The sequence below is a fragment of the Panthera onca genome, chromosome A1 (assembly GCF_046562875.1).
Source record: "Panthera onca isolate mPanOnc1 chromosome A1, mPanOnc1 haplotype 2, whole genome shotgun sequence".
Lineage (NCBI taxonomy): Eukaryota > Metazoa > Chordata > Mammalia > Carnivora > Felidae > Panthera > Panthera onca.
Window position 1 is genome coordinate 9,381,973 of NC_138339.1, and position 27,494 is coordinate 9,409,466.

General features: G+C 39.5%; 1 protein-coding gene across 4 annotated transcripts in view; it reads right to left on the minus strand.

The window, feature by feature from the left end:
• CTNND2 (catenin delta 2) overlaps positions 1-27,494 on the minus strand; it is a 957,890-nt gene that overhangs the window by 767,278 nt on the left and 163,118 nt on the right. For all 4 annotated transcript variants that reach the window (XM_060634364.3, XM_060634362.3, XM_078444403.2 and 1 more), the window contains exon 2: positions 24,898-25,034. In XM_060634364.3, the coding sequence (XP_060490347.3) occupies positions 24,898-25,034 (137 nt within the window). The remainder of the gene's footprint in view (positions 1-24,897; positions 25,035-27,494) is intronic.

Genomic DNA, 27,494 nt, shown 5'->3' on the forward strand with positions numbered 1-27,494 from the left:
GAAAATCCCAAGCTTGATTTGGGGCTCGAACCCACGAACCATGAGATCATGAGCTGAACCAAAACCAAGAGTCGGTCACTTATCCGACTGAGCCACCCAGGCGCTCCTAAGATCAATTTTTTTTTTTTTAGAAGCACCTGTGTGAGTCAGTCATTTATTTAAACATCCATCTCTTGGGGCTCTTGGGCGGCTCAGTCGGTTAAGCGTCCGACTTCGGCTCAGGTCATGATCTCACAGCTTGTGGGTTTGAGCCCCACGTTGGGCTCTGCTGACAGCTCAGAGTCTGGAGCCTGTTTCAGATTCTGTGTCTCCCTCTCTCTCTGCTCCTCCCCTGTACACGGTCTGTCTCTGTCTCAAGAATAAACATTGAAAAATTTAAAAAAAAATCCATCTCTTGCTTTTGGCTCAGGTCATGACCTCACGGTCATGAGATGGGGCCTGTGTCACCCTCTGCACCATGAGTGCAGTGGGATTGTCTCTCTCCCTCTCTCTCTGCCCTTCCTCCCCCTCAAAATAAATAAACAAACTTTTAAATAATAAAAAAAAAATCATATAAGGGGAAATGGGCAAATGGTAGGGAACAGAAGCATATGAAAATAAGGTTATTTCTGGATAATCAATTCTTCTATATGAGCCTAGGGATCATGGTGAAGACAAATAAAATAAAGTTATCGTCCCATTGTTACAAAAATGGTGTGTACATAGTGTTGCTAATTGGATAGAAGAGAGAAACGAGAACTTCGGATATTTAGATCTTTCTATTAAAAATAATATTGGCTATGGCCAGACAGAAATAGTAAACATACTTAGTATTTTATTTTCTTATTTTAGGAGGAGAGAAATGAGCCAGACTGAGCAATTTCATCAACACCATTTGTTGTTGTTGTTATTACTACTGTTTATTAGAAAGGCTGGCTTACAAATTATTTATTCTTTGGGGAGATATTTCACATCTCGATGCATAAGAAATGCAAACGTGCAGACACTCAGAGCAGTTCGTCTCCCACTTTCCTTAGGAAGACGAGATTTCTTTACCAACAACCTCAGTATCATTAGAGGGTTTAAAAATCAGCTCCATTCCAATAGGGAGAAATACAATTTAATATTAAGAGGTACGACTCCGCATCTTTCTAAGGGTACAAAGGACAAGAAAATTTGGATGGATTTTAAGACTGAAATAAGTGGTTTGATAAACTCAATCATTAACGTTGAAGCTTGCTGTCTTGACCTGCTTTCCTGGAGGCAAGGCAGAGGGGACGCAGGGGCACCATGGGATTCCGAGTTCCACCCACTCAAACACATCAGTCTGTAACAAGGCTGTGGCTCTGACAGCAAGTTAAATATTAGCTTAATTGTAAATTACCCTCTATATTTAATTTCCGTACGCGGGGAGGTCATGTTTGCTGTGAGTGATGGCTTAATTTATTTTTAAGGAGAACTTGAAAGGTTTTTCTTGTGATTGTATCTGAAAACAAAGTGAATGGATCTGACTGAAGGGGCGTTCTTTGTGGAGCTAAAATTGGTAGAAAAAGAAAAAAGGAAACCCCAGCAAAAACTGTCTAGAATCAATCTTCCAGGCAGAGAAAGAAATGCATCAATAAATCTTTAAATGTTTTTATCTTCCTGGGAATAATGACGTTTTTAAATGAAAATCTCTGAATTTTTTTTTTTTTTTAATGTCTGCTTATTTTTCAAAGAGAGCGGGGAAGGGGCAGAGAAAGAGAGGGAGACAGAGAATCCCAAGCAGGCTCCGCACTGCCAAACACTTAGCTGACTGAGTCACCCAGGTGCCCCCCAAGATCTTTGAATTCTTCTAAAGATCCTTGCCGGTACTTCTCTCTCTCTTCTCTAATACCTCACTCAGGCAAGTCACAGAGCATAACATTTGTGGCCTTGATCACTTCCTTCATGTATGCACATTTATAGGGGAGTGTGGAAGGGAGCCTGCTTTAAAGGGAAGGCAATTTAATTCAAATCCCTCCCTGCGACACCACAGAGCCCCAGCAAGGTGCAAAATCGCTCATGGTCTCATCTTCACTTTAACATGCGGATTAACATAACCTTCCTCACATGCAAATTGTAAGGATCCAGGAAGATAAAGAATAAAACCTCACTAGCATTAATAATGGCATGTAAGTCTTAGCTATTATTATTACAATTATCACTATCAAAAGCCATGCAAAAATGAAATATCTTAAGCTTTTTGGAGACAGAATTTCAGTCTTAGATTGAATTTCCCTCTACTGCCCTAAGTCCAGGCAGACTGATTTTTTTTTTTCTTTACGAAAAAGCCCAATTTAATATCCAATAGTCCCTGGGCAACAGTTTATTAACCACGGCCAGTGCAGATGTGAACTGTACTGTCATTCACAGACTCATTGTACCCAAGAATATCACAAGAGACTGCCAAAGGCTTTAGTGACATCATGAAGCGTTACATCTTCAGACTGTCACTGCTCTTATCTGTATAGTAATCTACTTTAGAAAGAAAGAAAGAAAGAAAGAAAGAAAGAAAGAAAGAAAGAAAGAAAGAAACATCAAGAAAGACTGTAATGGTTCCCTGTGAGTAAACCCTGACTGGCTCCTTGTGATGATTTTGGTACAAATATTCGCAAATAACTGACTTAATAGCTAATTCCAGAACTCTCCCGTTAGCTGATCATGTCTCTTCACCTAAGGAACATCTCCCCTAACCAACCACAGAAGATTGTCCAAATCACAGCTGCACGTGGAGAGCAGACTTCTCTACGCTGTTCTTTACCAGGAATTCAGTTCTTGAGAGGTCTTGCCAGGAGTCAATAGTCTGCAATGCTTTGACTCACAGTGGTTTTTTTCTTTTCTTTCTTTTTTTTTAAAGCATCTTAAATGTGTCAGAAGATACAGGGAAAAAAGTCATGGGCCTGACTTTAAAAATTTACCCATCAATTCCCAAATACATGATTTAGCCAGGATTCATCTGGTTTTAAGTGACCTGAAGCTCAATTTGAACGAGTTTAAGCAAGAAACAATGACAAAAAAAAAAAAAAAAGTAATATATTGGAATGATGCTGGGATGTTTCATTAGATTTTTCAAAAAGTTGAACCAAGCACTCTGGCTTTCTTCACAGGTCAGAAAACAAGGTCACCAATTACCCAAATTTCATCTGTTAGACCATCAGCCTCTACTCAACATGCAGCGCTGGGACAAAAAGACCCAGAGACACGTGCTGATGTGTCCGTATCTATTCAAGTCACCACTCGGGGGCCATCAATCCCCTGCGGATGGCACAAACCCGGGGTATCTGGGACTGTCCTCAGAGCAGGGGCCTCGGGTGAGCCTGGCAGCCACCGCCAATGTGTCTTATCTCCTACAAGTGTACTGTAGATTCCTTTCTACAAGGCCTAAAGTGACACTGCATCATTATAAAGTCATAATGCCTAAAAAAAATGAAAATCCTAGCAACAAAAAGAATTGCAATTTAGTCATGCACATAGCTAATTACTTTAAATAATGAAATCACAAATGAGGGAAGTTAACAAGGTGAAAATGCAATTTCTCACTCATTCCTTTATGTACACAGTATAAAAAGGTAAAAATCAAGCAAACACCCAGACATCTCACATTATTGTGAATAAAGAAGATAATTTACTTGGATTAAAGTCTTTCATAATTAAATGTGAGGATTATTGCTACTGAAATATTCACATCACGAGCTTGCAACTCTTGATCTATCTAAATACATCAAATTTCATCTAATTTCTCTCTCCACGTACAATTCCTAACCATTGTTATTTATTTTACTACCCATTCATTCATTCAATCTAAAACTGAATCACCATCAGTTATTAAGTTAGAAAGTACTAGAGTCTCGATAGTAGAAATTCTGTTATCAAATAGAGAGTTTTGGAAAAGGCAGAAAGTAGCCTTCACCAAACTTACCATTAACACTTTCTTAAATACTCCCCAAATCTGAATAAAATGGGTGCATTCCTTTCACTTACATAAAATAGCCCAATAGCAGTGAAACATCAGAACTCCTGGAATGGATTTTACATAATTAATTCAACTTTGGTGGCTAAGAATGAAATTTATTACTATTGTTACTCATATTATTAATTGACAAAATAATGTCATTTTTAAAAGTGTAACCACTGCACAAGGAATAGTTTCTACAGTCCAGGAATTGTGGAAGTCCCTTTCTCCAGTATAAAAAAGAAGGGGGATATACATCAGAGGGGCACAGAATCACTTTCCATAATATAATTCAAGCAGTGGCTAATATCCTTGAATTAATAATTAGGACTACCTGGAATCTCCTATCACATTTTGTGAGAATCCTAACTGGCCTAAGATTTATGTAAACCCTGGGACCTAACATTCTTCCAGTCCTCTTTGGCTCTGAGCTCCTGCTTCTGTAGGAAAGACCTCTCCCTTCTCTCAATTACAATAGACCCAGGAGCACACCAGGATGAGACACACATCTTGCTTTCTCTGATTTATCCATACTTCTTGACATCAGGCATTCACCCGTGCTGGGGCATGTGTCCATGCCTGTGGTTTCAGACGACTTTTAAATCACAGCAATACAAATGACCTGATTATCAAGAGTTCTAGACCCATTTGTTTCTTTCTTGTTTTATAAAGAGTTTAATTAAGACAAGTGACGGGGGGGGCACCTGGTGGCTCAGGTAATGATCCCAGGGTTGTGGGATAGAGGCCCCCTGCTGTTGAGCTGCCTACTGAGCATGGAGCCTGTTGAAGATTCTCTCTCTCTCTCTCTCTCTCTCTCTCTCTCTCTCTCTCTCTCCCTCTGCTCCTCTCCCCTACTCACGCACACTCTCTCTCTAAGAAAAGAAAAAGAAAAGCGACAGGAAAAATGATCTATATATTCTTCTAGAAAGTTAATATAATTAAGTGTAATCAGGAGCTTCAAAATACCTCTTATACTGTCTCTTCAGCATTACGTCGCATGTGATATTCTGACCATAAGTAAAACTCTAAAGGCTTATTTATTATGGTTTATCCTCAGCCAAGTATCCTCTTCCTCTCTCACAAACTGCTAAGGGACCAAAGAAACCCCCAGATTTACCTTTGGGTTTCATGAATTCATCCAAAGTTTGAGATTGCATATATGTTTAATTGTCAAACAAAGACTGGTGAAGAGAAATTCATTAAGCAGATATAAACTAATTAGGGAGCACAGATTTCCATGGGGTCATAGTAAATTTATTAACTAACATGTTTGTACAATTTGTGTTATAATTTGCACACATTCCATCATAACTCTCATATAAGACTCTTCATTTCAGTAGATAATTAAACTTAATTTTGGAGAGATGTTACATGCCTTAAAAGGGTATGTAGTAAGAAAATGCTAGAGGAATTTGAATCAAATGTACTGATGCCAAGTATATCACTTCTCCCACCATATCAAATATTGGCCTAAATCCCATATCCACTTACGAATAAATCCTCAAAACAAGATGACCCACTTTACTTCAGGAGCCACTACCAGTTTACTCTGTGCCATGGCAGAAGCTCTGAAAATTTAACTTGTCTTTGAAACTGGAAGAAACGTTTTTAGCCCAGTGATGCCTACTGCCCTTTCGCCAGGTTATCAAAGGTTCATCAAATGTCTTAGCTCAAGTTTTTAACTGGACTCACGACAAAGGCAATAGTTTCTAATGCTACATATTAATAATCAGTCTGTTGATAGACACCAAATTATTTAGAAGTTATGAATACCTTAGACAACTGAGAAAAGACTCTTAGCAGATACAAAAAATCTGCATATATTTAAACTATGCCAATATTTAAAAAATAATTTGCAATATTTATCTTTAGTGATGGAATACTAATTAACAAATTTTATTTACTAACAAGTGAATACCAGACCTCAAAAACATTTAACATGTGGAGGCAACTTGAGTTCATTTAGTTAAACTTTGTATCAAACGTGAGTCCCTGACAGACATTCATTCAGATTCTCCTTAATTCTAATAACTAAAGGATTCACTATTTCTTTCTTTGAATTTCTGGGCAGTTCTGATTTTATTTTAATTGTTATTTTAGGTAATATTACAGCACATAGTCTTTCCAACTTTTTTCATATCCTTGTTTCCTAGGATTGCCATATCTTAGTTTCATATCCTGGTCAGAAAAAGAATAAAATAGGGGTGCCTGAGTGGCTTAGTTGGTTAAGTGTCTGACTATTGATCTCAGCTCAGGTCTTGAAATCAGGGTCATGAGTTCAAGCCCCATGTTGGGCTACGCACTGGTGCGGAGAGGAGAGGAGAGGAAAGAAGAGAAGGAAAGAGAAGAGAAAACCAAAAAGAAAAGACAAGAAGAAAAAAGAAAAACAATAATATATTTTGGGCATCCTATGGAAAGGCAATGAATGAAGTTGGCAGCAAAAGGCCCACCCAGAGCCACCCAAGGCTACAGGTGTCAAATAACAGCACATTTACAAGCAGCCATGGTACATTTCTGTGCTGCCACCCACTGGTCAAAGGTCTGCCACTGATCATTGTTCGTTAGCACATTTCCCGAAGAGACAGAAAAGTGATTAGTTGTACTCCTTGGTACTTCCCTAAATTTGTCATTTGCCAGCATCATTGAGGAGATTTCTTCCATGTTTGAAAGTCTCCACCTTTTGAACCCATTCTCAGGGTAGACTTGGAATAAAATTGGTCATTAACTCTAGCAATACGAACCCCAAGCCTGACCATTTTATTTGGGCCTTCCAAATAGTTCAAGAGTTACCTGTCATTGAATTATTCCTTTTCAGCTTCAAGTTGCTTAAGTTTGCAACTAAGGATCATGTCTGGTACAAAACTGAACCTGCTATCTGCCAGTTTTGATCCTTTATCCTAATTCTCTTCTCAGTTGGGTAACATCTGTCTAATAAAAGTTTTCTTGTTCCCCATACCAAATATTTAGAGGCAGCTCATACCAACCTCCTTCCCACTCCAAGACAGTTCATCAGTGTTTCTCCCATCTGACACCCCACATCACTTGCCTTCTAGACTCTTCACAGGCCTTGGTGCTGCCCCGGGGAATGCTGGGGCTTACAACAACTCATGTTTAGGAGCTTATTGCATCTACTCTATAAACATACTGCAAATATTTTTAAATGTATTATTTAAATATTTTAAAATCTATGATCCTGTAGAATATAGAATAACATATGCTACAGAATGGTTTGCCATGTGTCACTAGGCTCTGGGCTAGCACTTCATTTCAAAGAATGACCTCTGCCCACAGGGATAACTATAAAAAAAAAAAAAAAAGACATACAAGAACAAGGATGTGGGGGCGCCTTGTGTGGGCAGCTCGGTAAATTAAGCTTCTGACTCTTGATATTGGCTCAGGTCATGACCCTGGGGTTGTGGGACTGAGCCCCACATCAGGCTCCAAACTCAGCATGGAGCTTGCTTGGGATTCTCCCTCTCCCTCCCTCTACCCCTCCTCCACTCACATGTACTCTCTCTCTCTCTCTGTCTCTCTCTCTGTCTGTCTCTCTCTCTCTCCAAGGTTTTTTTTAAATAAAAAAATAAAAACACTGATTGAAGAAACTGAAACCCTAACAGGTATTTTATTACAAGTAAGCAAAGCACTCAGTTTTCAGCTAAAATGGAACAGAAAAAAACCAAAATAATAAGTCAATTAATGAACGCATACCCTCCACACAAAGACACTGGATTCATTCTCTGTGTCGGGCAGGCACTACTGTTCTTGGGCAGCAACGCGACAGTAAGGTGGGGGGGGGGGGGGGGGACCCAGCCACAAACCTATTCCAGAAATTAATTGATTAATCAGTTCTCAGAAAAAGAATCACAATTTTTATTATTACTATTATCATTATTTTAGTAGCAATATGCATGTAATACTAAAATATTTCATTGACATTAAATCAAGTGACAACAGCGTGAGAAGGGTTGAAAAGCCCTCAGGATGATAATTTCTTTTTTTTTTTTAATGTTTATTCATTTCTGAGAGAAATAGAGTGAGTATGAGTGGGTGAGGGGCAGAGAGAAAGCGACAGAACCTGAAGCAGGCTGCAGGCTCCAGGCTCCAAGCTGTCAGCACAGAGCCCGATGCAGGGCTGGAACCCATGAACCAAGAGATCACGACCTGAGCCGAAGTCGGAAGCTCAACGACTGAGCCACCCAGGCAATCCTCGGCATGGTAATTTCTTATCTTGGGTCTCCATAAAGAGACCCTATTCCTGCAGTATTATTAAAGCCATGTTTTTAGAAGGCATGCCCAAAGAGGGCTGAGATGCCATTCGTGATACGTGAGGGCTCCCCAAATAGAAAGAATTTACACCCTAGATTATTAATTTTCAGCATAAACAGTCTCTCGTTTTGACAGGAGGTCTACAGAAGGTAGGCAGGTGGCTGACAAGTATTTGAAGCCTGGGGTATCATTTATTCGAAGTGTCTGTGTTCACCAATGGGTGGCTCCGGACACAGCCGATCTCTTGTCTGGGCAGAGGTGAGAGTACCGGTGCTGACCTACAGGACCACAACTGCACTTTAAAAGTTTCACAACAACTCAAAGATTGAAATGCCCTTGGTTGACACCTCGGAGTTCTGCTTCCCAAAACAGGGCAGACAGCAGCACCAAACTGCACGCGGGATTGCTCGTCTTTGCCTACAACTATGACACGATCTTAGATTGAATTCAATGTAATCCTAATTTTTTTTTAATTTTTTTTTAACGTTTATTTTTGAGACAGAGAGAGATAGAGCATGAACGGGGGAGGGGCAGAGAGAGAGGGAGACACAGAATCGGAAACAGGCTCCGGGCTATGAGCCATCAGCCCAGAGCCCGATGTGGGGCTCGAACTCACGGACCACGAGATCGTGACCCGGGCTGAAGTCGGACACTTAACCGACTGAGCCACCCAGGCACCCCAATGTAATTCTAATTTTTAATTCTGAACATAACTCCTGCACCTAGCAGACCCTCCAGGATACCCGTCTAAGCTGTAAAATGCACCCCCAGGTAACATCTATTGACTGCTGAATGCAGCTCTTTAGAACTGGCTACTAAATGCTGAGGATTACCTGTCCTAAGCGACTTTTGTTTGTTTTGGTCTTGTTGAGTCCTTCTGTCTCCTAGTAATTAGGCAAGTGGTCCAGCTACTTCTGGAGACGCTGTGAAGAATGTGAAAATCAGAACTTGTCATTATCAAGGAGGAGGATGCTGATCTTCAGGTTTTTTTTATGGCAGCAGGCCATGGAGCCAGCTCATTTAGAGCCTGGGGCATGAACCTGCACATTTTCCTTTAATGACTGCAGCTGAATGACAGCAACTTGAACATGATCGATGGGCTGCCTCGGGCGTGTTTACCTGTGTCACTGATGCATGCTAGAGAAAACTTCCGTCCACACCACTGATTCTTGGAAACAGGAATGTTCAATGAAAAGAAAGCTGTGGTATTGAGCTCACAGTTCTTGTTTCATACCACATTTTCTCTACACACATTAACAATGAGGTGCGTAAATTCCTTGATTTTTTTTTTTAACATTTATTTTTGGGAGACTGAGAGAGACAGAGTGTGAATGGGGAGAGGAACAGAGAGAGAGGGAGAGACACAGAATCCGAAGCAGGCTCCAGGCTCTGAGCTGTCAGCACAGAGCCTGTCAAGGGGTTCGAATCCACGAACCGTGAGATTATGACCTGAGCCCAAGTCGGACGCTTAACCAACTGAGCCACCTAGGCGTGTGAATTCCTTTTGTTTAGAATCTCATTCATGATTCCTTCAGATTGCAAAAATATATTGCAGATCAAATTGATATGAAGTTGTCTGCCTCTCTTTTCCTAGTTAAATGAGAGCAAGGCAGGCAGGGGCATCATTTAACCTGACCTCAGCAAACTTTGGCCATAGAGAAATGTTTTTTTGGGAGAAATATTAGACAATACATTGAAGCCCCATTATTATACCTGAATTGAGAGAGAATGCAGTACAGTGAAAAGAGCACTGGATTCAGAATAAAACAAGCTAATTTTCTCATTTTAGTTCTATGGCAATTTCTTATATGGCTTGAGGTAAGCAAATTAAATACCATTTTAAAATGAGTTTCTTTGGTCATCAACAGAAGACGCTGGATGAAATAATTACTAGAGTAACAGTCATTACTTACAAATCTCATGAAATAAGTTTTACATAAAGATTTAACAGAAGTATGTCATTTATATTTTATAAAAATATGTACATTTTAATGAAATGTAGTGTCTATATTAAAAACATTTTTGTGGGGGTTCCGGAAGATGGCGGCGCAGGAGGACGCGGGGCTCACAGCGCGTCCTGCCGATCACTTAGATTCCACCTACACCTGCCTAAAGAACCCAGAAAACCGCCAGAGGATTAGCAGAAGGGAGTCTCCGGAGTCAAGCGCAGACCAGAGGCCCACGGAAGAGGGTAGGAAGGGCGGCGAGGCGGTGCGCGCTCCACGGACCGGCGGGAGGGAGCCGGGGCGGAGGGGCGGCTCGCCGGCCAAGCGGAGCCCCCGAGTCTGGCTGGCAAAAGCGGAGGGGCCGGAGGGACTGTGTTCCCACAGCAAGCGCGACTTAGCGTCTGGGAGGTCAGAAGTGAACAGCTCTGCTCGGAAAGCGGGAAGGCTGGAGGACAAAGGGAGGGAGAGCTGCCGAGCCCCCGGGCGGCAGAGCTCAGCTTGGCGGGGAACAAAGGCGCCAGCGCCATCTCCCCCGCCCGTCCCCCAGCCAAAATCCCAAAGGGAACCGGTTCCTGCCAGGGAACTTGCTCGCTCCGCGCAAACACCCAACTCTGTGCTTCTGCGGAGCCAAACCTCCGGCAGCGGATCTGACTCCCTCCCGCTGCCACAGGGCTCCTCCTGAAGTGGATCACCTAAGGAGAAGCGAGCTAAGCCTGCCCCTCCAGCCCCCGTGCACCTTGCCCACCCACCCCAGCTAATACGCCAGATCCCCAGCAACACAAGCCTGGCAGTGTGCAAGTAGCCCAGACGGGACACGCCACCCCACAGTGAATCCCGCCCCTAGGAGAGGGGAAGAGAAGGCACACACCAGTCTGACTGTGGCCCCAGCAGTGGGCTGGGGGCAGACATCAGGTCGGACCGCGGCCCCGCCCACTAACTCCAGTTATACACCGCAGCACAGGGGAAGTGCCCTGCAGGTCCTCACCACGCCAGGGACTCTCCAAAATGACCAAACGGAAGAATTCCCCTCAGAAGAATCTCCAGGAAATAACAACAGCTAATGAACTGATCAAAAAGGATTTAAATAATATAACAGAAAGTGAATTTAGAATAATAGTCATAAAATTAATCGCTGGGCTTGAAAACAGTATACAGGACAGCAGAGAATCTCTTGCCACAGAGATCGAGGGACTAAGGAACAGTCACGAGGAGCTGAAAAGCGCTTTAAACGAAATGCAAAACAAAATGGAATCCACGATGGCTCGGCTTGAAGAGGCAGAGGAGAGAATAGGTGAACTGGAAGATAAAGTTATGGAGAAAGAGGAAGCTGAAAGAAAGAGAGATAAAAAAATCCAGGAGTATGAGGGGAAAATTAGAGAACTAAGTGATACACTAAAAAAAAATAATATACGCATAATTGGTATCCCAGAGGAGGAAGAGAGAGGGAAGGGTGCTGAAGGGGTACTTGAACAAATTATAGCTGAGAACTTCCCTGAACTGGGGAAGGAAAAAGGCATTGAAATCCAAGAGGCACAGAGAACTCCCTTCAGACGTAACTTGAATCGATCTTCTGCACGACATATCATAGTGGAACTGGCAAAATACAAGGATAAAGAGAAAATTCTGAAAGCAGCAAGGGATAAACGTGCCCTCACATATAAAGGGAGACCTATAAGACTCGTGACTGATCTCTCCTTTGAAACTTGGCAGGCCAGAAAGGCTTGGCACGATATCTACAGTGTGCTAAACAGAAAAAATATGCAGCCGAGAATCCTTTATCCAGCAAGTCTGTCATTTAGAATAGAAGGAGAGATAAAGGTCTTCCCAAACAAACAAAAACTGAAGGAATTTGTCACCACGAAACCAGCCCTACAAGAGATCCTAAGGGGGATCCTGTGAGACAAAGTACCAGAGACATCACTACAAGCATAAAACATACAGACATCACAATGACTCTAAACCCATATCTTTCTATAATAACACTGAATGTAAATGGATTAAATGCGCCAACTAAAAGACATAGGGTATCAGAATGGATAAAAAAACAAGACCCATCTATTTGCTGTCTACAAGAGACTCATTTTAGATCTGAGGACACCTTTAGATTGAGAGTGAGGGGATGGAGAACTATTTATCATGCTCCTGGAAGCCAAAAGAAAGCTGGAGTAGCCATACTTATATCAGACAAACTAGACTTTAAATTAAAGGCTGTAACAAGAGATGAAGAAGGGCATTATATAATAATCACAGGGTCTATCCACCAGGAAGAGCTAACTATTATAAATGTCTATGCGCCAAATACCCGAGCCCCCAGATATATAAAACAATTACTCATAAACATAAGCAACCTCATTGATAAGAATGTGGTCATTGCAGGGGACTTTAACACCCCACTTACAGAAATGGATAGATCATCTAGACACACAGTCAATAAAGAAACAAGGGCCCTGAATGATACATTGGATCAGATGGACTTGACAGATATCTTTAGAACTCTGCATCCCAAAGCAACAGAATATACTTTCTTCTCGAGGGCACATGGAACATTCTCCAAGATAGATCATATACTGGGTCACAAAACAGCCCTTCATAAGTTTACAAGAATTGAAATTATACCATGCATACTTTCAGACCACAATGCTATGAAGCTTGAAATCAACCACAGGAAAAAGTCTGGAAAACCTCCAAAAGCATGGAGGTTAAAGAACACCCTACTAACGAATGAGTGGGTCAACCAGGCAATTAGAGAAGAAATTAAAACATATATGGAAACAAACGAAAATGAAAATACAACAATCCAAACGCTTTGGGATGCAGCGAAGGCAGTCCTGAGAGGAAAATACATTGCAATCCAGGCCTATCTCAAGAAACAAGAAAAATCCCAAATACAAAATCTAACAGCACACCTAAAGGAAATAGAAGCAGAACAGCAAAGGCAGCCTAAACCCAGCAGAAGAAGAGAAATAATAAAGATCAGAGCAGAAATAAACAATATAGAATCTAAAAAAACTGTAGAGCAGATCAACGAAACCAAGAGTTGGTTTTTTGAAAAAATAAACAAAATTGACAAACCTCTAGCCAGGCTTCTCAAAAAGAAAAGGGAGATGACCCAAATAGATAAAATCATGAATGAAAATGGAATGATTACAACCAATCCCTCAGAGATACAAACAATTATCAGGGAATACTATGAAAAATTATATGCCAGCAAATTGGACAACCTGGAAGAAATGGACAAATTTCTAAACACCCACACTCTTCCAAAACTCAATCAGGAGGAAATAGAAAGCTTGAACAGACCCATAACCAGCGAAGAAATTGAATCGGTTATCAAAAATCTCCCAACAAATAAGAGTCCAGGACCAGATGGCTTCCCAGGGGAGTTCTACCAGACGTTTAAAGCAGAGATAATACCTAGCCTTCTCAAGCTATTCCAAGAAATAGAAAGGGAAGGAAAACTTCCAGACTCATTCTATGAAGCCAGTATTACTTTGATTCCTAAACCAGACAGAGACCCAGTAAAAAAAGAGAACTACAGGCCAATATCCCTGATGAATATGGATGCAAAAATTCTTAATAAGATACTAGCAAATCGAATTCAACAGCATATAAAAAGAATTATTCACCATGATCAAGTGGGATTCATTCCTGGGATGCAGGGCTGGTTCAACATTCGCAAATCGATCAACGTGATACATCACATTAACAAAAAAAAAGAGAAGAACCATATGATCCTGTCAATCGATGCAGAAAAGGCCTTTGACAAAATCCAGCACCCTTTCTTAATAAAAACCCTTGAGAAAGTCGGGATAGAAGGAACATACTTAAAGATCATAAAGGCCATTTATGAAAAGCCCACAGCTAACATCATCCTCAACGGGGAAAAACTGAGAGCTTTTTCCCTGAGATCAGGAACACGACAGGGATGCCCACTGTCACCGCTGCTGTTTAATATAGTGCTGGAAGTTCTAGCATCAGCAATCAGACAACAAAAGGAAATCAAAGGCATCAAAATTGGCAAAGATGAAGTCAAGCTTTCGCTTTTTGCAGATGACATGATATTATACATGGAAAATCCGATAGACTCCACCAAAAGTCTGCTAGAACTGATACATGAATTCAGCAAAGTTGCAGGATACAAAATCAATGTGCAGAAATCAGTTGCATTCTTATACACTAACAATGAAGCAACAGAAAGACAAATGAAGAAACTGATCCCATTCACAATTGCACCAAGAAGCATAAAATACCTAGGAATAAATCTAACCAAAGATGTAAAAGATCTGTATGCTGAAAACTATAGAAAGCTTATGCAGGTAATTGAAGAAGATATAAAGAAATGGAAAGACATTCCCTGCTCATGGATTGGAAGAATAAATATTGTCAAAATGTCAATACTACCCAAAGCTATCTACACATTCAATGCAATCCCAATCAAAATTGCACCAGCATTCTTCTTGAAACTAGAACAAGCAATCCTAAAATTCATATGGAACCACAAAAGGCCCCGAATAGCCAAAGTAATTTTGAAGAAGAAGACCAAAGCAGGAGGCATCACAATCCCAGACTTTAGCCTCTACTACAAAGCTGTCATCATCAAGACAGCATGGTATTGGCATAAAAACAGACACATAGACCAATGGAATAGAATAGAAACCCCAGAACTAGACCCACAAACGTATGGCCAACTCATCTTTGACAAAGCAGGAAAGAACATCCAATGGAAAAAAGACAGTCTCTTTAACAAATGGTGCTGGGAGAACTGGACAGCAACATGCAGAAGGTTGAAACTAGACCACTTTCTCACACCATTCACAAAAATAAACTCAAAATGGATAAAGGACCTGAATGTGAGACAGGAAACCATCAAAACCTTAGAGGAGAAAGCAGGAAAAGACCTCTCTGACCTCAGCCGTAGCAATCTCTTACTCGGCACATCCCCAAAGGCAAGGGAATTAAAAGCAAAAGTGAATTACTGGGACCTTATGAAGATAAAAAGCTTCTGCACAGCAAAGGAAACAACCAACAAAACTAAAAGGCAACCAACGGAATGGGAAAAGATATTTGCAAATGACACATCGGACAAAGGGCTAGTATCCAAAATCTATAAAGAGCTCATCAAACTCCACACCCGAAAAGCAAATAACCCAGTGAAGAAATGGGCAGAAAACATGAATAGACACTTCTCTAAAGAAGACATCCGGATGGCCAATAGGCACATGAAAAGATGTTCAACGTCGCTCCTTATCAGGGAAATACAAATCAAAACCACACTCAGATACCACCTCACGCCAGTCAGAGTGGCCAAAATGAACAAATCAGGAGACTATAGATGCTGGAGAGGATGTGGAGAAACAGGAACCCTCTTGCACTGTTGGTGGGAATGCAAATTGGTGCAGCCGCTCTGGAAAGCAGTGTGGAGGTTCCTCAGAAAATTAAAAATAGACCTACCCTATGACCCAGCAATAGCACTGCTAGGAATTTATCCAAGGGATACAGGAGTACTGATGCATAGGGGCACCTGTACCCCAATGTTTATAGCGGCACTCTCAACAATAGCCAAATTATGGAAAGAGCCTAAATGTCCATCAACTGATGAATGGATAAAGAAATTGTGGTTTATATACACAATGGAATACTACGTGGCAATGAGAAAAAATGAAATATGGCCTTTTGTAGCAACATGGATGGAACTGGAGAGTGTGATGCTAAGTGAAATAAGCCATACAGAGAAAGACAGATACCATATGGTTTCACTCTTATGTGGATCCTGAGAAACATAACAGAAACCCATGGGGGAGGGGAAGGAAAAAAAAAAAAAAAAAAAAAAGAGGTTAGAGTGGGAGAGAGCCAAAGCATAAGAGACTGTTAAAAACTGAGAACAAACTGAGGGTTGATGGGGGGTGGGAGGGAGGGCAGGGTGGGTGATGGGTATTGAGGAGGGCACCTTTTGGGATGAGCACTGGGTGTTGTATGGAAACCAATTTGACAGTAAATTTCATATATTAAAAAATAAAAAAATAAAAAAAAAAAAATAAAAAATAAAAAAAAATAAAAACATTTTTGTGATTTTGAGATACTATTTAACAATGTTTTCTTGTCCTATCGTATTTTATATGTTTATCTTTACTGTTTCCACCATATTTGGTTCAGTTGTTCTGAATACTGAACATGTTTCCCCCATTTATTCCCTCTAGAATATTCTGCTTGTTAACTTCCTACTTTGCAAACCCTGTACAAGGGCACTGACTAATACCCCTGGAGCTCCTGCTTTGTAAGTCCTGCCTGTGGCTCTTATCAGTAACTAATTATGACATATTTTCCCAGTGAGTTTGTAAGGGTCTTTAAAGTCTTTCTCAAAACTTTGCTCCAGGCAGGTTCTGTCAAAGTAGACCCAATGATTTATGTACAAGGAAGTGTGACATGGCATTTTTGTTTCATTCTGAGAAAATTGAATCAACCTAGGAGATCAACAAAGATGGAAAGGTTCAATAAAATTATAATGTTAACTCACAGTGTATCTGTTTAGGTTTTAATACAATAGTGATATGAAAAATAGTCTTACTATAATATTAAGTATACGAGGAAGTATAAAAAATTTATAAAGGAAAATAAAAATGTTGTATAAATAATTACATATTCATATAAAAATCTTAGAAGGGCCCTTCCCAAATATTTACACCAATCTCTAGCTGCAATATGACTCCCAAATAAAATTTTTATCTTCATTCCTTTCTGAGTTTTTAAACTTTTTTACAATGTGCATGAATTACTTTATAATGGAAAATTCATAGAAACTTTATAAGATATCATATTAAAATGGTCAATGTGATTTCACATATGAATATTTAGCAATGAATTCTAATGATAAATATAAAAGAGGCATTAGAAAGGCACTATAATGTCATGTTACAAAACCCCACATATTAAAAGCTTGCCTTCTTTTTTTAAATTTTTCTTAATGTTTTTATTTATTTTTGAGACAGAGAGAGAGACAGAGCATGAGCAGGGGAGGGGCAGAGAGAGAGGGAGACACAGAATCTGAAGCAGGCTCCAGGCTCTGAGCTGTCAGCACAGAGCCCAACGTGGGGCTCGAACTCACAGACTGTGAGATCATGACCTGAGCTGAAGTCGGACACCTTACCGACTGAGCCACCCAGGCGCCCCTAAGAGCTTATCTTCTAATTTAGCATATAAAAGCTTAGTCCATTTTTACTTTTCCCATCATAGCCTCCAGTGCCTGAAAAACCCAACTCCTAATAGCTTCAAAGGGAACAGAACAGACAGCATCCAAACGAATTAATTCTTAGAATTTGGGGTGATTAAAAAGGTAGATAAGTATATGTGTGTCTTGAGAAGCGTTACAAAGTCAAATGTTAAGGGAAAAATTCAAAATAACTTACAGGCAAGAACAGAATATACACAAAAGAGCATGGCAGGCAGGAGGAGGAAGGGAGGGAGATGACCCATCCACACTTCCAGAATATTCACCAGTGACTAGAACTCCTAGCACCAATTCCCAAGACCTTAGACAAGCGGTTTAGGACACTCGTTGCTCCGCTCTTTCAAGCTTCAGTCATCATTTTTGCAATGTAACAGATCCAGGATCCACAAAGAAATAGACTGTTTCATACCCAGCAAGTTCCATCAACCCCCTGTCACCTGACCAGGCCCCTTCCTTCCTACCTGGAGCTCCACACTGCTACATACACCACTTAATTTCCTTCTTTAGCTTGCTGCGAATCTAAACACCTAGTCTGGTCAGCCTGTCTGCACCATGTCTGTGCATGCGATATCCATCCACAAGGCTTTCTGATCCTTGCCGACTCCAGGATCTGCCCTTCCTTCTTCCAAACCACACCCTCTACCAGGACCCAGATCCGCAGACTCCTGGCTTGCAACTTCATAGCTCAGTTCACATCTCGAAAAAGGTCATGACTGTTCCTACCATGGTTTATGTTCTAACAATGAAAGCAAGGGGGAAAACATGCTTTCTCCCCCCATTTTCAATCTACATCTGGCTTGAAACAAGAAATAAATTCAAAATCATCGAGCAATTCTCATTTTAATTTTAATATATGGAAAGAGTTCCACTTGTGGCACTTTGATACATAGAATTCTTTTTTCTCTGACTACATGAATATAAAGTTCACTAGTCTTTGCAGATAATCCTTCCCTATCTTCTTGACCTTTCCCAAAGGTGTTTTAATTTCCTCCTTTTCATGGATGATAATTGTGTCATTACTTTCATAAGATGCTTTCCCAAGACATAGTTTGGAAAGTGATTAATCATCACAGGTCATTTTTCACATCATGTTATCAGAAACTACTGTTCCACATTACAGTAACACTACCAATGCTGAAAGACTTGGCAATGACATGTGGCACAGGACAAAGACTAATTAAAGGAGGATTTTATAATGTGCTCTTTCCCAATCATATGCTTTTTATACAGAGCTAATGGAATTTAAAAATTATAAATAGAGGCGCCTGGGTGGCTCAGTCAGTTGATCGTCTGACTTCGGCTCAGGTCATGACCTCGCAGTTCGTGAGTTCCAGCCCCGTGTCGGGTGCTGTGCTGACAGCTCGGAGCCTGGAGCCTGCTTCCGATTCTGTGTCTCCCTCTCTCACTACCCGTCCCCCACTCTCTCGCTCTCTTTCAAAAATAAATACACATTAAAAAAATTTTTTTTAATTATAAATAAAAGAAACAAAATAAAAATAAAGGCATGCTATCCTCACCATGAGTCAATGTAAAATATCAAGATTTCTTTAGATTCCGTGTAAGAAGAATGTTTTAAAATGCTTGTTTCGTGCCTTCACAGGACATACCATGTATAAAGTACTCTGTGCAGTAGCTTTGCCCATAGTGGGAGGTCAGGAATGTCTTCACTCCTACTTTCCCCTCTATTAAAAATAATAACAAAAGTGATTAAAAGCAAGAAATCTTCTGTTTTACCACCTAGAAAATAATCAGTATTTGAAATAATGGTACCAAAAATTTCCTCTAAAATCAAGAACATGATTGCAATCCTTGTGCAAAGTAAAAACAAAAAACAAAACAAAACAAAACAAAAAACAAGAGAAATTACTGTAGCAATAGTGTCTAGGGTTATAAATACTGTCAAGTTAAGGAATGTTCTTATTAGTATAAATTACTTGGAGTTTTTAAGTAAATTGACTAGAGAGTTTCCTTAAAATTTTGTCTATAAGTTTTTAAATGTTTTATACATTTCTATATAGGTTTGTCTTCTAACTTCACCGCTAAATAGTAGAAGTCAGAGTTCAGATTTGTGTATCACCCAGGGAAGGTTAGTTCTAAGCACAGTGTTGGCATTTGATAAACACTACTGAAAAATACAATGAAATGAGACACTGGCATATACTGTTATATACCTACAATTTCTATGTAACCTATTCATTTTTAAATGTACTTCACTGGTTGAATTACTACAAAAAACACACTTATCTGAGTCATAATTTACAAAGATCAATGAACTATATGAGTTCTAAAGGTCTTTAAAATGTCCTGTATTTTTCTAGCTTATACGAGAAGACTATTTGGATGCCAGCGTTGGAACTGTGTGATGATCAAATGAAACAATAGTTACCTGAAGGAAAAGAAATATTCTTTCGAAATGAATATATTTTTAGGAAAGTCATGGTTTTCTTAAGAGCAAAGGGGTACCATGTTGATTTAAGGCAAAATACAAAGACAAGGTTACATAGTGTAAACGAATATACATTCTTATCTAATTGTGTAGACCAGCACTGTGACAATAAAAACAATGAAAACACACGGGCAAACACCAGGACTACTACTCTTAGGCAACCACAAGCGAACATTATCGTGCTTCTCACAGTCACACCCCTCCACATGGGCGACGCGAGCACTGTCCCTTCTCCTGGAGACCACTGTCCTGGCATTGTCATGACTCCCCACCACCTTTCCCAGAGTCAAAAAAATTTTGCTCTCATTTCTCATTTTGATCTCATCTCAAAGAGTCACAACCTAGGTCTAAACATTAACAATCATGACTTTCTAATTCTTGATTTTGAGCACACAGCTCTCAAGCTATCACCATCTGCGCACACTCACTGCGAATGCATTGTCACTAACAATTTCTCTTTCCCCGCTTCCACTCTATGTCACTTCCAAGATCCATCGGTATAATGGCTGTCTTGCATCCCTCATCTCCAATGCCTCCCCTCCCCACCTCTGCTTAGCCCAGCTCACTCCAAACAAGTCCAACTCAAACAAGATGACTGTGCTCATCTGAAGAGAGGGGAAGAAATACCACAGTTTCCAACACCAAGCCATCGGGTGACCTGAGACCATGCACTTTGCCTCTTTTCCATTCTCATGGATGAACTGTCTTTGTTCCAAAAGCCATTCTTTTCTCTGATGCACTAGATCCATTCACTCTCATCTACCCAGTAACTTTTCTCCCTGTTATTTCCCCCCCTTTCAAGCGTCATAAACTTCACTTTCTATAAGTCACTGCCATCATCGTAGGGATACCTACCATCCTTAAAAAAGAATCCCTTCATTGTTCTCACCCCTTTAAGACACCCCACGTTTGGGGCTGCTATATATAATGAATGGCTATCAATCACCCGCTCTAAGTTATGTATCCAAATCACATGAACGAAGTCATCACATGCTTGTCCTCCACCCACCCCCCTCCTCTTCTGCTGAAGGACGCTTGTTTACAGGAGAGGAAATAGGAATTAGGTCCCTCTCTCTTAATGCCCCATAGAGAAACTTGATAACTTGGAAATGAGACAGATGTGTCTGAAATACAGAAAATTACCCATAGAGTATAACATAAATCATGGTTCTATTTATGTTAATATGAAAGTGTAAAATTTACCAGCTAAAAGCAATCAAGATGGGAAATTAGAACAAAGAAATAAATCAATGAACACCTTTTCATGGAGTAACCCATGACTGCTTAGGTGCAAGGTCTCTAGGACTCAGATTACAAATATCTTAGTCATGCCATACATGTCATGTGGACACATTTCATGACACAGGGCTTGGCATGACTTAAGCTCATTCTGTGGTTATAAACCAGAATTTGTTTCTATGCAATGTTAACTGCCTGTCTAAAAACTTACATTATTACTCTCCATAACAACTTATTCCAATAAACTGTCAAACTGAGTGTTCTTTATACATGTATTTCTTTCATCGTTATTGTACTTTGCATATATAAAGTGCTCAATACGTTTAATGAATGAGTAAATAAATTATGCAACCTATCACTTGGCAGTTAGCTCAGAATATATGCCTGCTGTGATAAAGAATGACTTCTCTCCTGCAGAACTGATGTCCAAGGAGACAGCACTGGGGTAGCACATAAGAGTGATGCCATAAAATTTCTTCCTTCAAACTTTCTAACTTAATAAATAGGACTTTTAGTCAAGAAAGCTATTTCCCATTAGCACCAAAGAGGACCAGGCAAGCAATAGGCAAATGAACATATTTATAAATATTTTATGTACATAATTATTAAAATCATAAAAGACATTTAATGGCCAAAGTCAGTTTTCTTTCATCTCAGCTAATTTTTTTTTTTCAGATATATTTAACTTAGCTTTGGCTCCATAGACAATAGCCTAGACCTCAGGAAAAGAAATGATGCAAACCTTAAAAATAATTTAGGACGAAAATCTTCAGTGAAGAAAAAAATTGCTTGTTTGCACCAGGCCACCCAAGGAAGTCCATGGACCTGGCTGCTGGTGGATCTGGCCTTAACATGGGCACACGCTGCCCACAGGACCTGATGATGCCTGAGCCTCTGATGCGGAGGCTTCCAGATCCTCTACTCGGCTTCCAGGACAGACTGTCACACCTGTTCACATTAGTTTCCTGCCACAAAGAATCTAACCTTTGCCATCCAAAAATGAACGCTGGACTTATTTTAATTATTTGAAAAAACTCTTCACAATAAGTTTTTATTAAATCTGCATCAAGGATTTGGAGAGGCCATGTTATTTATAGCAATGTATTTTTGCTTCAAGCAGCTTATCCACTCTCTCGACTACAAACATCACTATCTCAGCAGAAGTAGCATCTCCTAGTATCCAACTAATATCTATTCCAATCTCCCAATTCTTTCTCTCATTTGTGATCATCTTCCCTATACTCTACCTCCATCTAATCGGAAACACATATGGTAACCAATGTTGATAGTTGGATTTATTTCCTCCTACACTTTTCTAGATGTTCATAAACATAAACAAAAATATTTATTATGTTGTTTTTTAAAGTCCTCACGGAATTTTTCAAAGATATAATATATAGCTCCAACTCATTTTATTAATAACTACATAAAAAGGATATAGCTTTTATATAAAAGATACACCTTGGGGAAACTGGGTGGCTCAGTTGGTTAAGCATCTGACTTCGGCTCAGGTCATGATCTCGCAGTTCATGAGTTTGAGCCACGCATCGGGCTCTGTACTGATAGCTCAGAGTGTGGAACCTGCTTCGGATTCTGTGTGTGTGTCTCTCTCTCTCTGCCCCTCCTCCAGTCACTCATGCTCTCTCACTCTCTCAAAAATAAACATTAAAAAAGATACACCTTTTTTTTCAACTTATCATTATTGTTCTATTTTTTCTATCCTAGATAATTTTTCAATAAACACCCATATACATAAAACCTTATGATCTAGGTCACCCATTTCTATACTATCTATGTCTAGGCACAACAAATCAAAGGCTACTGAACACTATAAATGCCAATTCATAGCAACATTTTATTTTAAACAAAGGTTACAGCAATATACATTTCCATATGAGGTGACAAAGAATGTGAATTTCCTCAAACCTTAACCCTTAGGTAGATTACAATATATACTATTTTTGAATGTTTGTCTGTTTGGTAGATTAAAGAAAATCATTTCTATCTTGAATTTTATATCCCTGATCAGTAGAGTATAAAACATTTGCATGTATTCATTGGTCCTTTGCATTTTTCTTCTGTGAATTGCTGTTCATATTTTTTGCCTGGTTTTCTATTCTGTATTTCTTTTTCTCTCATCAACATTAGGAAGCATTAATATACTAACTGTATCAACACTTCATCGTATTTTTGGCACATATTTTCTCTTGGCCTATTTTTTCTACGATTTTATGTTGAATGTGTCCTTGTGTTTATGAACCCTCAGTTATGTCCTACAGAGAGAACATTTTGGACCCACTGGACACTATAGTGATGAGTATGTTTGGTAAGGTAAAATCTCTCTACCAAAAATTTCCTTGTAACTCTCATATACTTACCCTTCCCATGTAATTTTTACAATAGTTTATTCCAGTTTGTCAAAGAGACAATCAGCCGTAAGATCCTTACTACCATAGCCTAAAGTTTATACCTTTATTTGGGAGAAAGTGATATTATTATGGATCATAGCATACCTTGCCATTTATTCCTAATTACTTTATGTCTTCTGATAAAATGCTATACCTTTCATCAGACAGGTCTTGTCATTTTCTTGTTCAGTTTATTCCTCCTGTTTTATATTTTGTCACTAGTCCAATGTTACTGGCCCAAAGACTTCCAGATCATACCTGAGTAAGAAACCGTGGCATAGACCAACTTTAACAAAGCACTATCTTGAGTATGGGAACTGGCATGAACCTTCGTTCCTTTCTTCAATTACTCCTTAAAAAGAGCACGCTCATGAGTGTGCTTCTGGTAGCAAACTCATCAAGGAATACGGCCTGTGCCTCAATTTCCTGCTTACAGACCATTTTCAAAAACCAGATTATCCAATTACTCTATTCAACTTGCTTTGTGTACCCACTTAGTCATACACTTCCTGACCCGAGGGCACACTTTGACTGAGAGCATCATCGATCCCTTCTGTCAATGGATCTTTCCTCAGCTACTCTATTGATAGCCTGGCCACTTCTGCTGCTTATTCAGCATCCCTGAATCACATAAACCAAACACAGGATGCTTTTTCAATTTCTTTAAAAAATTATGATTTATATTCTAGCACATGCTAAAAGAAGTGAGAAAAAAATCTTGCTTTTCCAGCTTTCTTTGATTATTTGCCACCCTTTATTTACAAGAAACATAACTTTTCTGAAACGGTTTTTTTGTTGTTGTTTTTTTGATCTAAGACTTCAGGCTTTATTTACTTATTCATTTTAAGGCAAAGTAATGTCGGGGGAAGAAGCATTCAGATTTTAGTTAGTTTTATAGGGAAAGTTCTAAAACACAGTTCTTCCAGATCTATCTCAGAGATACTGGAAAGACCAATTCGCCTGGACCCAAAACAGAATTCATCTGCTGTCACACATACTAATTTTTTAGACTTGTGGATATATTTTGATTGTTGATTAGACTTTATCTTTTCTAAAGACCAATTATTTGGCCTCAGCATTTAGCAGTATTAAATAAAAGGTCCATCACCAAATCTTCCAAAACTTCACCCATATAGGGAATTTTGACTGTAAAGTGTTTTTGTTTGTTTGTTTTTTACCCCCTGTGGAATATTTCTCAACGAAAAGTGCCTAAATCATGAATGAAAACATAAAACGTATGAATCCACTCTCCAATGGCAATTATAACCCAATTTTAATATTTTTATGCCAAAAACCAACATTTGGCCAGAAAATCATAAGTTTCTTCCAACGTAGCTGAGTCATCACGGGTTCACCTGAAAGAACAAGTTCTAAAGTGCGCCCATAAGTAGGTCACAAAAGTGGAACGTTTCTACCTGCTCTTTGACCGAGGCGAGGATGGAGGAGGTGGTTTCCGTTTCTGAGCCATCCCCATTGGAGGTGGTCAGGCCAGGGCTCAGGGAGCTGGTCTTCTCTGAGGTGGACGAAGGCTGGTCTGGGACAGGCATAGCTCCTGCAATGCAGAGGGACATGTTGAATGCGATGTGAGATGTCGCCATGGCAAACAGATACAACTGTCAGGAACCTTAAGCACTCCCCTTGGGAAAAATGAAAATTATGAACTACAGAGAAGGCACACGACATCATTATAGAATAGGAAACAATACAAGTAAACAGAATCGTTTCTCCTTTCTCACCCCAACCAAATTCTAAGATACACTCACAATTTTCTGTTTTGTATTTGAAGTAAGTGGAAGAAGAAATAATAAGAAGCAAAAAAAAAAAAAAGAAGAAATAAAAAAAAGAGAAAAGAAATGAAGTACTGAGTCTTTTTTTTTAAAAAAAGCCAGCTGATCTACTATTTTATTTCTGTTTTACATAATTTTATTACTTGTGTATTGGTGTATTTCCATCTCAAAGAAAATCTATTCAATATTCCCCTTTATAAGGAAATCACAAAAATAAATGATCAATAATTTAGAAATAATTAAGGGAATTCATGAATTAACATAAGAAGATTAGTACTGTGAATACTAAATACCTAGCCCACTCCACAAATATTTACCAAGTTCCCTCTCTGTGACCTACGGCAGATGAAAGCTTTTTAAAGCTGCCAAGGCTCATTTGCCACAGTTTATTTTTTTCTGAGTTTATAAAAGAAAGAAGAAACTCAAATAACATCAGCTCAATTCATAAATGGACACCATTGTACAGGTTAAAAACAGCATCCCGAAAGTTATTTTTTCCCGTTATCTTTGCCTAACAAATAAATAAGACTAAAGTACTCATTATATATATAATCTAGCAGTGCTCATTAGCAGGGGAAATAATAATTAACCAATAACAATTTTTACCAGAGCACTACAAAACCACTATTCAAATAAAAGTCTGGGAGTAAATAAAGGTGGTTTTCTTGCCTCCAACTATCATATCACATGCCCCTCCGGGAACCAGTGCTATGTGAATGTTAGAGTATTTCCTGTTCTACTGTATCTGAGCAGCCTGGGTTTTCCAGTCAACAACATCATTTTCATAGGAACCCTTGCACTGTGATATTACCTATATTTGCTAGCAGTTATTAACTAGGGCTATGCTATCTGAAACAGGTTCTATTATAGAATGTTCCTTAAAATGTATGAAAAAGGTGGTCATCTAATTTTTTCACTGGACTTTCCAAATTAGTTTTGATTTGTTGTCATTTTTTAAGTAAAAATTGTAATAATAATATCAACGACGATTAGAATAGCACTGAAAAGATAAATCGGTTACAAACAGAATTTATAGGAGGTTTCGGGAAAATAATATTTGCAAGCAAGATTCGAGCAAAGAGTAAAGATCAAGTTAAACATAGTTTGGCAAAACGTAACCATGGCTAAAAACCAGAAGGTATTTTAGGTGATGGATACTAACAAGATGAAAGAAAGTGATTTAAATAATTATGGTGGTGGGGTTGAGAAGATAATAATAAAGCACAGTTTTATATTCCACTTGCTTTCACACGTAGTATCCTGTTTGATCAAGCCTTATAATTATAAGGATTTAGATAAACAGATCAACAAATGTTGTGCCCAGGTAACAGAGCCTGGAAGCCAAGCCCTTCTAATTAGGAAAAGTGTGAGAATGGGGGGAAGGGGGGGGAAGGCAGAAAGCAAGAAGAAAGGAAAATGGCAGTTCTTACATGCAAAGTCACCCCCCTCCCCGGCCTTGCATCTCCGCCTGTATCCATGTCACTGGCTTCCAAAGGGGACTCTACCTCTTCCAAAGGGGACGCCCTCAAGATGGGAAAGGATGAGTCTTACATATTTTAAATTATTTTAGCTTTCATGTTTTCCAAATTTTGTCAGGTCCATGTGAATCTAGATTTTGGACCAGCATTATTATCGATATATTTTTTGACAAAGAAATTGTCTAAAGTCTCTAAGTTATTTATATAATTGGGCCTAGAACCCGGGTTTTCTCCCTCTTTATTCCTAGAGTCCTGTGATGCATTGGCCTATTTCCCATTACCTGTGGTGCTGCCTCATAAATGCTAGTCTACACACCAATTTCTCTAAAATGTTACTCTTAAAAGTAGGAGGGTAACCGGTCATAATAAAATGTGGGATTTAATAGGCATTGAATCAAGGTAAATCCTCAGGCACCGGACAACTCTGACCCACACACTGTAAGGAATAATTAAGTCTGTTTACTTCCCCCCCTTTCTCCTTACAGCAATGACAGAAAAAAAGTGAATGCTTCAAGGCCTTCAAGGCCCACCATCCAGAGTCACGGCTAGCCATTGTGCATGAATGGAAATGACTGGGAATCATTTCCATGGCTCGTGATTTTTCACACCCAGATTTAATTCGACCGTTGGCCATCCCTGTGTATGAGTAAGACTGCCCGACCTCCACTCCTAATCCTTTGAGCTCACAGCACAAGAAGAGAGGCAGGGCCACGTGAAGACTACGGCAACCAAGCTGTGGACTGCCTA